At 36.5% G+C, this 14,315-nt stretch overlaps 1 protein-coding gene across 9 annotated transcripts in view; it reads right to left on the reverse strand.

Moving 5' to 3' along the window:
* Positions 1 to 14,315, reverse strand: part of ZNF148 (zinc finger protein 148) — a 139,131-nt gene that overhangs the window by 26,192 nt on the left and 98,624 nt on the right. For all 9 annotated transcript variants that reach the window (XM_070406405.1, XM_070406404.1, XM_070406407.1 and 6 more), the window contains 3 exons: positions 13,556 to 13,681; positions 2,247 to 2,370; positions 1,065 to 1,148 (listed from right to left, as the gene is read on the reverse strand). In XM_070406405.1, the coding sequence (XP_070262506.1) occupies positions 1,065 to 1,148; positions 2,247 to 2,370; positions 13,556 to 13,681 (334 nt within the window). The remainder of the gene's footprint in view (positions 1 to 1,064; positions 1,149 to 2,246; positions 2,371 to 13,555; positions 13,682 to 14,315) is intronic.

Genomic DNA, 14,315 nt, shown 5'->3' on the forward strand with positions numbered 1-14,315 from the left:
AACACATCTAAATAACAACACCAAGCAGGTACTTGCTTGAGTACTCAATATAGAGAAATATGAAGAACTTAAATATTTTTCATATTCATATACTATCACCATCATTCTCAATTCTATTTAAATGTAAGAATTAAAGTTACACAAATTAACCAACTCTACTTTTATATCAGAAAGCAAAACAATGAAAATAAATTCTAAAGAAAAGCTTTTACCATGTTTAGAGACCTCAAAAGTCAAAAGTTAGCAGTCTACTAAATCAAGATTACATATAAAACTAGTAAAAAAATAAATAAATAAATGTTTGCTCTAATATGGGTTCCTGCCCATCCACTGTGGCTCAGTGATTTAGCACCAACCTATGAACCAGGAGGCCAGGGTTCAATTCCTGGTCAGGGTACATGCCCAGATTGCAGCTCAGTCCACAGTTTGGGGCATGCAAGGAGGCAGCCGATCAATGATTCTCTCTCATCATTGATGCTTCTATCTTTCTCTCCCTCTCCCTTTCTCTCTAAAGTCAATAAAAATATATTTTAAAAGTAAATAAATAAAGTGGGTTCCTTTACATTGACCTTACGAAATATTTGTTTCTAAATCATTAACAACTTAACTGAAAAAGTGAGTTTCCAACTTATTAGGATTACAACTTTCTTGATATAGCAAGGTACATACATGAAACAGTAAGAAAAAAATGGTATTGCTATCTTAGGGTTCAGACATTTTGCTCCTGTCCCCAATAAATGTAAATGATAATTTTACCTACTATAAACTTATTAAACATCTAAGGAAACAACTATTTCACAAAAACTTCCTTTTGTCATTTTAAAATTATTTTAAGTTATTAGAAACCATATTTCAAGGTAATTATTGGGCTTGGACACTAAAGCCAAATCTTAATAGTTAACATTGATTTATTAAAAGAAGAAAAAAAGATGAGCTATGATATATACTCTTTAGAAACAAAACCAATCAATGAAAGTGGCAACAAGCTGTTGGTACTCATTAAAAATCCTTCCCTAGTCTGAAATGGTAATTTTAATGACCCTAGTAAGGGTGGCAACACTCACCAGTATGAATCTTCTCATGTCTCTGTAGCAGGTACTTCTGTATGAAACGCATGTCACATTGACTACATTGAAATGGTTTTTCGCCTTAAAATAATTTCACATCCACAAATTAGTTACTGGATAAAACACAGTTTATAGTTACTATTTATGAGGAAAGATAAATCTTAGAAGCTCAAATTCTGGAAAATTCCAAATTATCCATACAAATGTTTTAAATTGTTCATTAATTTAACAGAATTTTACAGGTTATCTAGTGTCTTAAATATCTTTTCTTCCTTTTTATCTGCAGAAGACCCACCCACTGTGGCCAACCATCACTTTATGCCTTACTTATTTTCTCTAGAACCTTCAGCACTTTCTAAACATCCTTCAAATGTTTCCTCTCTGCTGGAGCTTGTCCTTTTAAGGAAAGTATTCTTTGGTCTGCTCTGTGCAAAGAAACTTTCCAGAAATCCTGAAACCTTCCTTCTCTACTTTCTCCCCTTCATTTACCACACCTTCTTAAAAGAGTTTATCCTGTATCTCAAACTCTTCACTACCCACTTGTGCTTTAACCCTACATTCTACTTTCTTAAAAGCTACTCATTATCTCCTTGCTATTTATTCTAATATGTTTATTTCTCAGGTCTCTAACCTCTCTGAAGGTTGTACCATTGTTGATCATATTCTGTTTGGTATTCTATTTTTGTCTTCTGGGACAACAGTATTTTCCTAGTTCATCAAAATGACCTTATTACTTTCTCCCCCACCACCCCCTACATGTCTAATCTGTTCCCACAAAGATCTAGTCTTTTAGTTCTGCCCTCTACAACTTCATGTTAATTATCATTTTTAATCTTTGATTCCCAAATTCATATTTCAAACTCTTTCTGGATGTTTTGCCTAGAAAAATAAATGCTGACAGGCTTTCAATAATACATTCTTTAACTGTTTCTCTAGCTAAAATGAATACATTAAGCCATATTAAGTGTCCAATTAAGATTAATTAATATTGCACATCCATGCTAATTGTTTTCTCATTTAAAGTTTTCTCTGGTTTCCTTCCCACATTCTGGCCTTATGAAATCTCTAATTTGAAATGCAAGGTTAGCTATGGTCTTAGGAATGAATGACATTTACACGAAGATGAAAACAGCAAAGGTAATTTTAATGGCCATAAGCCCATTTTAATTCAAGAAATACCTGTATGAATGAAGACATGTCTCTGTAAGTGATAGTTCGTTCTAAAGGCAGCATTGCAGTGCTCACAAACATGAGATTTAGGGGTTTTCAAACCAAGTGATCCATCCTCATTTATTGTAAGAATCTAGTCCAAAAAAAAGGGCAAAAACAAAAGAAAGAAGTTTTAAAAACGTAACACTAATTTATAAAAAAGATAATGCCTTTTAATGCAAACAATGGTCACCAATGATTATGAAATATTTTTTCCTAATAATTTTGAAAAGGCTGTTAGAATAATGTTATCATTAACTGTAAAGAACAGTGTGACTCCGAATGGGTAAAGATCACTAATAAAACCTTAGAAGCTAGTTCTCCAACACTGATGTCTAAGAGTGCTTAAGTGTTCTGTTAGCGTGAGTATAGTTTTATTTTCAATTACAAATTCTCACGCAGAACGAAAGTCTTATGTTTTAGAAATAGTATAAATATCAATCAGTATAGGACTGGTTAAGTAAGTCACAAAAATGTATACAATTTAATATTACATGGCCATGAAGTAAAATGAGAAAGCTATTACTTATAAGGAAAGAGGTCCAGGATTTACTAAGTAAAAAAAGGAAGGTTTAGCCCTCGTGAGTTTGGCTCAGTGGATAGAGCATCAGTTTAACTAAAGGATCCTGGGTTTGATTCCAGTCAAGGGCATGTACCTTGGTTACAGGCTCCATCCTGGGGCACATGCGGGAGGCAAGCCAATCAATGTGTCTCTCTTACAGCAATGTTTCTCTCTCTTGTTTCTCCCCCTCCCTTCCATTCTTTCTAAAAATCAATGGGAAAAACATCCTCGGGTAAGGATTGGTTAACTAATTAACTAAACAAATAAAAAGCAAGGTTTAGAATCCAGTATATAATTCTTCTATTTTTGTATATGAAAGTAACATAGGTACATGTATATTTCATTTGTATATACATAAAAACTACTTGAGAAGGATGTACATAAAATGTATATAACCTCAGTTGTGATGGCTGGGGAACAAGGCAGGTAGGAGATAAGGTGGGAGAGTGACTTTACACTGAATATATTTAATACACTTTTCTAAACCAACATAAATGCTTACGTATTACATTTTCCTCTTTTTTTTTTAAGATGAGAAAACAAAGTTTTCAAGTCATCCAAGGATAGAATTTAGAGTCTGGTTCAATCCAGCATCTTTAAGGTTATTCTAGGACTATTAAACTATTATTAAGCATATTCCTAAAAATATTTGTTAGATAAATAAATGTGAATGGGTATGGGAAAGGAAGATAGCTGACAAAGAAATCAACCTTATCTCCCTGGGCTTCTTAAGGTTGAGAACATTATGGTCTGGACAGTGCCGGAGAGAAGCCACATTTAGGTTTCATGAATTCCAATTTATCAACCATTTGTTCAACGAGCAACATTAAACTGCCTCCCTCATCAGACAAGTGGCAGAGTGAAAATAATCAATGATCCCTTTTTTTGTTATTGAGGAGAGAAGAGAGATGGCAGAACATGATTTGAAGATAAGCAAATACAACTAGGAGATAAGATCGAGAGGAGCCTGGCAAGTGAGAGGCAAGCAATACTGGAAGTGGGGGCATAAAGAGTGGGGGCATGGAGCTGAGTCCACACAGGGTGGAGAAAGGACACATATGTAATACCCTTTGTAATGCTTTAAGCAATAAAAAAAAAAAAAAAAAAAAACACTTCAAAAAAAAAAAAAATACAAAGGCCTTTGGAAACTGATTAGGGCCTGTAAATGCACAGCTATGATCACTTCTCAACCCTAGAAAAAGAGAGTAGATAAGGAAAAGAGGCTTTAAATTTTTTTACTTTAAATTTAGGAAGACAATCCACCCACACTGTATGTAAATCAATGGTAATTATAACGCCAATTATACAGGGCACTTGGGTTCTGGGCAAACTGCCAATGTGGTCAACAATGCTTCCAAGTTTATGCACAAAAGTCAGAGGGAAACATTTGGCAGCGGAACGGAAGTGGGTGTCACAGCTTCCTGAAGAGTCAGTGAGAATGAAGTTTCATCACTAGTCAGTTAAAAGTTTTTTCAAGCCTTCTAAGTCACAAAATAAAATGCAAGTTAACATTGTGCAAAACAACAAAAACACAAAAAGTTTTAAAATATGACTCAAAATATTTCTAACTTAAAAAAATTAAGCATTTTATATAAAATAGAACTAAAAACAATATACTACGGTATTTTATCACATATGTTAATAAGAAGACCCATGTTCCAAAAAAAAAAAAAAAAAAAAAAAGGCAGTTCAATGGCTTTCTGTGGCATACATAGCTACTGCAAGGAAAGGCTTTGTCAGGAACAAATCTGGCCCAAGTTTCTTGATGTGAAACGAATGTAATCCTAATCAGTACAAAGCCCTTTTATGAAGAGTTAAGGAGTTCTACGTATTGCTGTCTGTCAGTAGAAGTAATGCTGCCTTTTTCACTGTGGATTCAAGCCTTAATTCAAGGTGGATTTTATGGATGAAACAGCTAACATTGGCTTGTGAATAGAAGACTAAAAAATCTAGCATATTTATAAAGTTCAAAGACAGAAAAATCAAATTCTTAGGCATTTTATATTTAGTTACCTTTTTTTTTCTTTTCTTTTTAGACTACAGTAACAAATATCTTTGCATAAAGGACAAAAAGTAAAATTCACCTTGCCTCAGATTACCACCAGTGCCTCTTCAAGTTTGTAATCTGTTTTAAATGTAATTACCTAGTTTTGTCTGTTTTACTCACCACTATAAACTCAATGTCCAAAATGGTGTCTGGAACATAGTGAGACCCTATACATGTCTATTGATGTGGCTACCTGCTATCCATACCAAACATCCTCACAAGCTTACCAGTTTATTCTAAAAATTTTGTGCAAGAAGTAGTACTTTTCAATTTTTCTGAGTCACTAAGTAGTGCCACAGAGAGGTGAGTATGCAAAGAACAAAGTCCCTTAGTGGAACAGAAGTGGCAAATCGATACAGGCAAAATTTTCTTCTTTGATATAAATTTAGCTTCTTTTTTCTTGTTCACAACCCCCCTTTCCAGATCTTTTAGTAGAATGTGATTGCTTTTCTTTTTCCCTTTAACAAAAGAACATTACAACTGAAGAATTTGAAATTTAAATTCTAAGGTGTCTGTTATATCTCCACATGATTTATCTTGCCTCCTGTCACTGATACTTTTGAAGAAAATGGTATATAATAAAGAACAAGTACTCAGGCTTTATCAAGAGGGGAGAAATTAGTAATAGTATAAATAATACTCAACATGCTGGTATTTTTCTTAATTGTTTAATAAATTTAAAATAGAATTTTTCACTGTCAAATGGAACTCAACTAATCTGGTGTCTCTATCTCATGGTCCATTAGAAGGTATGTTTTTGTTCTGAGCCAAATGTATTCCCAGCTAGTTACCTATACATATATAGTGACTTATCTTAAATAATATGCCAACTTTATTTAGTCAGGCAAAGCACTAAACTCTGCCTATTCAATTCAGAGATTTTTCTGTCAAGTGTCAGTGCCACTGAATAACTGAAACCTGACGCCCGTCAGTGAGAAGTTTTGCTCTCTTAAAAGGTGGAGATTTTCCCATTCTATGCTAAATATACTACAACTATGAACTACTAAAATCATTAAAGCATATTTTAAAATAACAATTATATATTTTATCATACATTCTTAAATCAATCTAAATCTCTAAACCAGGGGTTCTCAAACTTTTTAAACAGGGGGCCAGTTCACTGTCCCTCAGACCGTTGGAGGGCCGGACTATAGTTTAAAAAAAAAACTATGAACAAATTCCTATGCACACTGCACACATCTTATTTTGAAGTAAAAAAACAAAACGGGAGCAAATACAATATTTGTAGTATTTGCATGTGGCCCGCGGGCCATAGTTTGAGGACCCGTGCTCTAAACCATCAAAAGACAATTTAGAGAAAACAGTTTAAATTTCTCACCTACTATCAGTTATTTTACTGAAATGGGGTAGGAAGAGAGATCTTCTAAAATTCTCTTTATTCTTCAAATCCAAATAGAAATGGAAGAACAATTCATCCCCAAAGTCATACAATAAAATAACAAAGTCAGCCAGAGCAATAGCCACCATATTTTAACCGTCTTAGTTATCTCTAAAATCCCATCCTCACATTGTCACTTTCATTCATTCTTCAGGATTTTTATTGTCTCTCAGTAGTAGATTTTACATATTACCAAATTTCATTTTTAAATAGGAAGCTTTGGACAGTGCCAGATCATGAAATACATGGTATCATAAGCATGGTACAATAACAGATGTTCAACATAACGACCCTGAATTTTAGAAAAGGCTCTGTTTCTCATATTTTCTAAGCATTAGTCAGAAATGTATGTGACATTTTTAAAGAAAGATTTGAATCAAATATTTTTAAATTGAAGGTCAGTTCTGTGAAAAAAAATTATTTACTTAGTATATATAACTCCATGGGAAAATTATATAAATAAAATACTAACACCTTCTTTTACTAATTTTCTTCATTTTTCTCTTAAGTATTATTTCCTATTTCCACCCCCAGTCTTACAATCAGTACTTCATCTTCAAAGCCACTTCTTCCACAATCACGTTAGCATATAAGGACAATATATATAAAAAATGCCTAGTATATCTATTTCTCTGCTGCTTTTAATTAAATTTTCCTCATTTTATATCATTCAATTTTAAATCTTTTTTATATTAAATCACAAATCTTTCCTGGGAACCAATGATGTATAATAAATTGCCAGGAAAGGATTCTCTATATAATTTATAATCAGTCTGATTTGTGGACTATGCTCTTCCTTCCTGAGTTCAGCCTAACTTTGAATAATCAATTTTTATTCAGACTACCTACAGTGTTATAACAAACAAACCCAGTTCCTTTATTTGGAAAGAGATCCTGACATATCATAGACATGAAAATTATTTGTTGAGAGTAAAAAAGAAGATACATTTCAAAATAAGGAGAAGTAATTAAAAAGTACCCTGCTCTATTTCTTTAAATTACTAGGGATTTTGAAAGACCTATAAAATACAATACTGGATTAAGAAAATATTGTTATATTTTACTGAAAAGTATTCTTAGAGTTCATTGTTAACTCAATAATCCTCATAAAATCTTCTGGGGTGGAAATTGTTATCTCCTAAGCACCTAACAAGTCAATAGCAAAGTCAGATGATAATACCTCATTTTCTCCAAAAACTTCTACTATCAAGACTTGAGATTCTCAAGCTTTAACATAAATCACAATCACCTTGGACTCAAAAGTATAAATGGAAATCACTGAATAAGAACCAATAGGGATGGGGCCTGATTATATAACTGGAAAATCTCTACAGGTGATTCTAATGCAGAGCCAAGATGGAGAGCCACTGACAAGTATGCACTGAGATGGAATTAAGTCCACTGAGACTTTTCACACATTTCTAATAACCTTAGTGCTCTGTAGTTCTAATCCACAACAAAACAAAATAGACTAAAAGGGGCAATGGAATATAATGTTACGTGGCCACATAGGTATACTAATGTAAAAATAAACAGCATATCATTAAGGAATGCGACAGCTAAGCTATTATAAGCAGTCAAGAAACAAAATCTAGCAATCAATAGTTTACAGGATAAGGGGGGAAAAAGCCCTAATGTCTCAGTCCTCCCAGAGGACTTATTACAATACATAACATAAAAAATGTTTACAACATTAACTAAAAGCTGAGTCATATTCAAATGCACTATATTTAAAAAGAAAACAACACATTAAAGATTTCCATCAAAGTGGCTAAAATAAAATTAAGCCTGACATTTAAAAGTGACAAGCTTTTGCCCTAGCCAGTTTGGCTCAATGGATAGAGCACTGGCCTTCGGACTAAAGGGTCCTGGGTTCAATTCTGTTCAAGGGTACATGCCCAGGTTGTGGTTGCGGGATCAATCCCCAGTAGGGGGCGTGCAGGAGGCAGCCGATCAATGATCCTCTCTCATCACTGTTGTTTCTATCTCTCTCTACCTCTCCTTTCCACTCTGAAATCAATAAAAATACATTTAAAAAAAATAAAAGTGACAAGCTTTTATTATGTGAAAAATTTACTTTCATAAAACACCTTATTCTATGATAGTATCTAATAACTTGACCTAGATAACATTCCCTAACTTGATTACCCTCTTCTTTTATAGACATGATTCCAAATGGATTTTGGCAACTTTCCAAGTATCAAATCTACCTTAAGATGACTAAATTTTTCCATATGACAAAGGCTGAGAAAGCAATTAAAATCCATGGCAGCTGAAGATGATCTATCAATACAATACTTCACACCACAAAGCTTATCTGGAAGGGAGCCACATTTATATGGATATTAGAAGCTCTGATATTTTTACTGGAATTCTATCACATTACTTTAGTAGTATTTGCTGTAGAGATCCCCAATCTAACGTGACACATATCAAAGTATTCATAATGGCAAAATTCAAGATTTGGGAAAGGTGCTGGGGTAGAGTGGAGTCTTCTAAGCATAATAAATTATAATTCTTTGATAAATTTCAAATTATTTTTAAGAAACATAAAACAAGCAGCACAATCATTTATAAACATGAGATAAGCTTTCCTTGCTTTTCATACAAAAGGGCAGAAAGAGTTTAATGAAAAATCAGAAGTACGAATTTTAAACACATGCCTGAGAAAATATAAAATAACTCATTGGCTATGCCTCAAAGTCCCAAAACTCCAGATACAAAAACCATTTATCTGGAGACTGCAGACCTGTGTTAAAAACAGTCCACAACCACCTTCTGTCCCACTATATGTAACATGTCAAAACAATTTTAAAATAATTGATTTTGTTATTCTCACACCCTTGTCTGTTATACATTATTTCTGGTCATTTCACCTCCCTAAGAATTCCCTGAAAAGACTGGCCCCAAATACCTTCTTATATAAAATATACTTAAACTAGGCCAAATCTTTCATCTAGCAACTGCAGAGATTATATGAATACTAAAATAATACCTTTAGATATTAAAATAATACATTATAAACGAATTTATCTCAAATAAAAAGCAAAATAGCTTAAACTCTCTAAAAATCTGATCTATACTTAGAAACACCTAGAACAAACTACCAAATACACTCTACTATAATAGTCTGTGTTTTAGTCAGAATTTCAGAACACATAATACTCAAGAATAGTACCAGAAAAACATGGTAATAAAATACCAAAGAAAATGTAGCATTTACATATATTATGGTGTTTTTAGACTTGAAATAAATTCCTCATAGATCAGCAGTGAACCCAAAGTAGCATAATCACTATCACAATCATTTTAGAAATTTGTTTTTCCCTCCAAACCTGGTATTGTTCTATAATGGAGAACCTGATTTATTCGTTAACGTAAAAAACAAAAAGTATCATATAAGTTGCTCAGAAAAACATTAACCCCAAGAAAAGAGGAGGGAGAGATTTCAGAAAACATGAAATATAAAATGCCAATGATTATGAAAAAAAAACACACACCACCCAACAAATTTAGTATGACCGGTAACTAAAGAAAATAAAATTTAAACTATACTGAGATGTCCATCCTAAACTACAAAAAAGCAAAAGTCTCATACTCAAGGCTGACGAAAATGTGGACAGACACACCTCAGGCCACTGCAGGTAGCAACTGGTACATTTCTGGAAGGAGTAACATTATCAAGAAACCTTTTTATGCCTAGATAATGTGGCTCAGCCGTTGAGCATCAACGGATCGATTCCCAGTCAGGGCACATGTCCAGGTTTCAGGCTCGATCCCCAAGTGTGGGGCATGCAGGAGGCAGCCAATCAATGATTCACTCTCATCATTGATGTTTCTCTTTCTCCCTCTCCCGTCCTCTCTGAAATCAATAAATATATATTTTTTTAAATTTTTAAGTTCATGCCCTATCATTCAGGAGTGCACAAATATCTATATACAAACATTTGAAGTCCAGCATGATTTAAAATGAAGACAAAGAGAATACAACTTTCCAACAACAAAGCAATCATTGAATATCATGTGATACATCAAAAGAATATTATGTAGACAGTGTAGGCAGGCAGGCAGTTTAATGTGCAGAGGCTTCTCCGTGAAGTGCACTCTGTAAGAGGCCCTTGTGCAAAAAAGGCTGCTTTTTTTCTTTGAGCTCAATTAGCGACCAGGAGCCCTTCTTAGTAGGTGTCCTTTTTCTTCTTCTCAGGGTTCACATAATCTGATTACTTCCTGCCCCAGTCAGGGTAGCTTCCCATTGATATTTTCCAACCTCCAGATCTTTGCAATCACAGTTCCCTTTCCCTTGGATTTTCTTCCCATACACTCTCCTCAGCCAAATCCATTCATATGTTAGGACTTTTCTGATCCCCCCCTCAGGAGACAAGGCCCTTCCTGTCAGGCCACAACCTGCTTGGATGTATCTCAGACCCAGCAAGAGCACTCATGGTAGTGTGGGCCGCTCCAGGGTACCATGGGGATCCCAGTCTCCTGGCAGGCTGCCGTATAGGCTGTGAGGGCATCACAGAGGCACAAGTGCTGGCCATGGGTACGACATACATCCTGCAGGCATATCCCGAGGAAAGGTTTGGGGCTGCTATGACCCAGGCAACTACCGAAGGGGCCATCTGTTGCCTGTAAGAGTCCACACAGTGTGGAAGTCTTGAAGATCTGGGCAAGATGCATGGGGCAGCTGATGCTAAAGCCAAGTCTGGCCAGGACAGTAGCAGGGGGTTAGTGCCTGGGCCTTTAGACTAGGGTGTGGTGTCCAAATGTAGGTCAAAGGAGCCAACATCACCACCAAAGGCCCCATAGAGCCTCACCAGCCAACTGTGGGGGGTGGAAGGCACAATTAGGTGTACCTGGCTGCCCAAATCATACATGGGATGCAAACCATAGGCTGTGAGCATCACCATATGACAAAATAAAATTATGTAGCGAATAATATCCTTATAAAACCATTAATAACTTTAAATGTAAAAATAGCTTACACACTTCAAGTGTTAAAAATCTGGAAATTCTACATATCTACAAATTTGAAAAAAGAAAGGGAATATGGCAGAAAACTAAGGTAGTTATCTCTAGGAAACATGACTATGGGTTATTTTAATCTCTGTACTTTTCAAACTTTTTTCAAAGAGGCACACTTATGTATCCAAAAAGCAGTGGTATGTAGGTAAATGTTTAACAACAGGTTAAGAAGTCATGGGGCTGGGAAGGGTTTAATGATTTCCGTGGTGTAATTATTCTCACAGTGGCTAATTTTAATCTACCAATGGTTTTAGCCCTGGCTTGCAAAATTCCTGAAAACTTAGCAATTAGCTCTGGCAAGCCAGTACCAACTGGTTTCAGCATACCACTGGGAGTCCAAAAGTATCTATATAATAAAGAGACAGGGTTGTAATGACCGAAGGCTCCACCAGACCGGAAGTCAGTGCTGGGTTGCCATAGCGACCCAGCACTGACTGGGGCCACTGTAGGTGCCCCGACCCAGCACTGACTGCCTAGGGGGCTGCGGATCAGGCCAGGAGAGAGGCCTGCAGAGAGAGAGGCAGGGTCTGATCCATAGCCTCTGTGGCAGCCGTTGATCAGAACTTGCCTCTTTTTCTCTCCTGGCCAGGCCAACAGCTGGGCCTCCATTTCTCAGGCCTTCACTAGGGCTGCTGATCAGACCCACCTTTCTGATCAGGCCCCGTTGATAGGCCCAGAGATGATGGCTGGCATAGAAACTGACCAATCAGAACCAAATCTGGGTGAATGTAAGGAGCCAATGGCTGCTTAGGAGGCGGAGCTTTTGACACTGACTGGCATAGAAATTGACTAATCAGAACCAAATTGGCTGGCAAAGGAGGGCAGTTGGGGGCAAGATCAGGCCTGCAGGGGAGGGCAGTTGGGAGATCAGGTTGGCAGGAGAGGGCAGTTAGGGGTGATCAGGCCAGCAGGGAAGGGCAGTTAGGGGCAAGATCAGGCTGGCAGGGGAGGGCAGTTAGGGGCGATCAGGCAGGCAGAGGCAGTTAGGGGCGGTCAGGCCAGCAGGGGAGAACAGTTAGGGGCAAGATCAGGCCGGCAGGGGAAGGTAGTTGGGGGCAACCAGGCTGGCAGGGGAGGGCAGCAGGGGCGATATCAGGACGGCAGGGGAGGGCAGTTAGGGGCTCAATCAGGATGGCAGGGGAGGGCAGTTAGGGGTGATCAGGCAGGCAGGCAGAGGCAGTTAGGGGTGATCAGGCAGGCAGAGAGGTTAGGGGCGATCAGGCAGGCAGGCAGAGGGGTTAGGGGCAATCAGGCAGGCAGGCAGGTGAGTGGTTAGGGGCCAGCGGTCCCAGATTGTGAAAGGGGTGTCCAACTGGAGTGGGTGCAAGCTGGGCTGAGGGAAAGCCCCCCTCTGTGCATGAATTTCGTGCACCGGGCCTCTAGTACAAATATATAAATGATAATTATAATTTAAATCACATATGCAAAAACAATTAGCCATCAAAAAATAAAGAGGTCATGTTATAATATGATCTATTTTAAAAAGCCTTCTTCACTATATGAGGAAAGTATACCCAAAAAGTATTTATTGAGTATCTTTTGTGCCTACTATTCCAGGCTCTTGGGATATACCTGTGAAAAAAATGAAGTCCCTGTCCTCATGAAGCTTACATTCTATTCATATACATACTTTTTATTGGTTTCAGAGAGGAAAGGAGAGGGGGAGGGAGAGAGAAACATCAATGATGAGAGAGAATCATTCATCGGCTGCCTCCTGCAGGCCCCCTACTCAGATTGAGCCCAAAACTCAGGCATGTGCCTGTGCCCTGACTGGGAATTGAACTGTGACCTCCTGGTTTATAGGTCAACGCTCAACCACTGAGCCACATTGGCTAGGCTTACATTCTATTCTAATACAGGTATTTTATAACCTTTTTCTGATGAAAAATCGATACTAAATTTTCCTAAAACCGTAATGTTAAAATAAGTAAAATTAATATAAATGAAAAGCAGACCACTGCATACCATCTGCCAGATTTTAAAGAGAGAGACAAAGGGGAAGAAAAGTTTGCTTTTAGAAAAAAGACATAGTGAAAGCAAAGTGAAAAAATTTAAAGCAATGGCCCACCACCTCCATGCAGGCATGCACCCCTTCCTCCTAGTGAAGCTGATGCAACATTCCAACTTTACTAACCCACATGATACTTTATACAGCTGCCTTATGGACCAGTCACATTCCTGCCCATGTGATTAACCAACAGTTTGGGATTAATAGGTTAGGGACCACCACCTTAATATATTCTTACTTTTGCAGGAGAACGTTGCTTCCGTTTCTTCTTTTTCTGTAAGTCTACTGGCTCTCTGATTTGTTTTTTGTCTCTCATCAGTTGCTCAGATACATCAGTAAAAGTAATTTCCTGCTTAACACTTATCTGTTAAAAAAAAGAAAGCCCATTTTAGAAATAAAGTCCATTGTGACAAAAAAAAAACAAAACCCCAAAACAACACTGCATGTTTAATCCTTTGCTAACCCTACATAAATATGGCTCCCTGGATAATCTATGAGTGTATGCAAGTAAATAGCTCATTGAAGAATTCATTTATAGGTAACTGAAAAATAAGAATCAAGAGTATATAAACTAAGATTTTACAAACAATTATCTGGAAAAAAGTAATAAAGAAGTCTTGGGAAAAGATGATTATAAGACCTACCAGAATAAAGTGGAAGTCAACAGAAACATCAATTTCATTCCCACATTTAAGAAAAGTGATGTTAAAATTAAAAGCGCACTAAAAAGGTTAAATCCAAAAAAAATCAACAAAATAGTCGGCGATAAAAGGAGTATTTTGACTTCACAATGGGCTGTCTCTCAATTTACAAAATACCAGGAAAACAACAAAATTCTAAAAGGTAATCACATCAAAAGAAAGGTAAGACAAATAATGAAAATCCAATTACCTTTAAGCACAATACTTTTAACCAGTATTTTCCTGGCTTCTCCAATAAACCATTACCAAGTATGTTTATGGAACTGCATATGGTTTTAGGCTGCCTGCTATGTGCAA

The sequence above is a fragment of the Myotis yumanensis genome, unplaced genomic scaffold (genome assembly GCF_028538775.1).
Source record: "Myotis yumanensis isolate MYYU_CA2020_CCGP unplaced genomic scaffold, mMyoYum1.0.hap1 SCAF_2, whole genome shotgun sequence".
NCBI lineage: Eukaryota > Metazoa > Chordata > Mammalia > Chiroptera > Vespertilionidae > Myotis > Myotis yumanensis.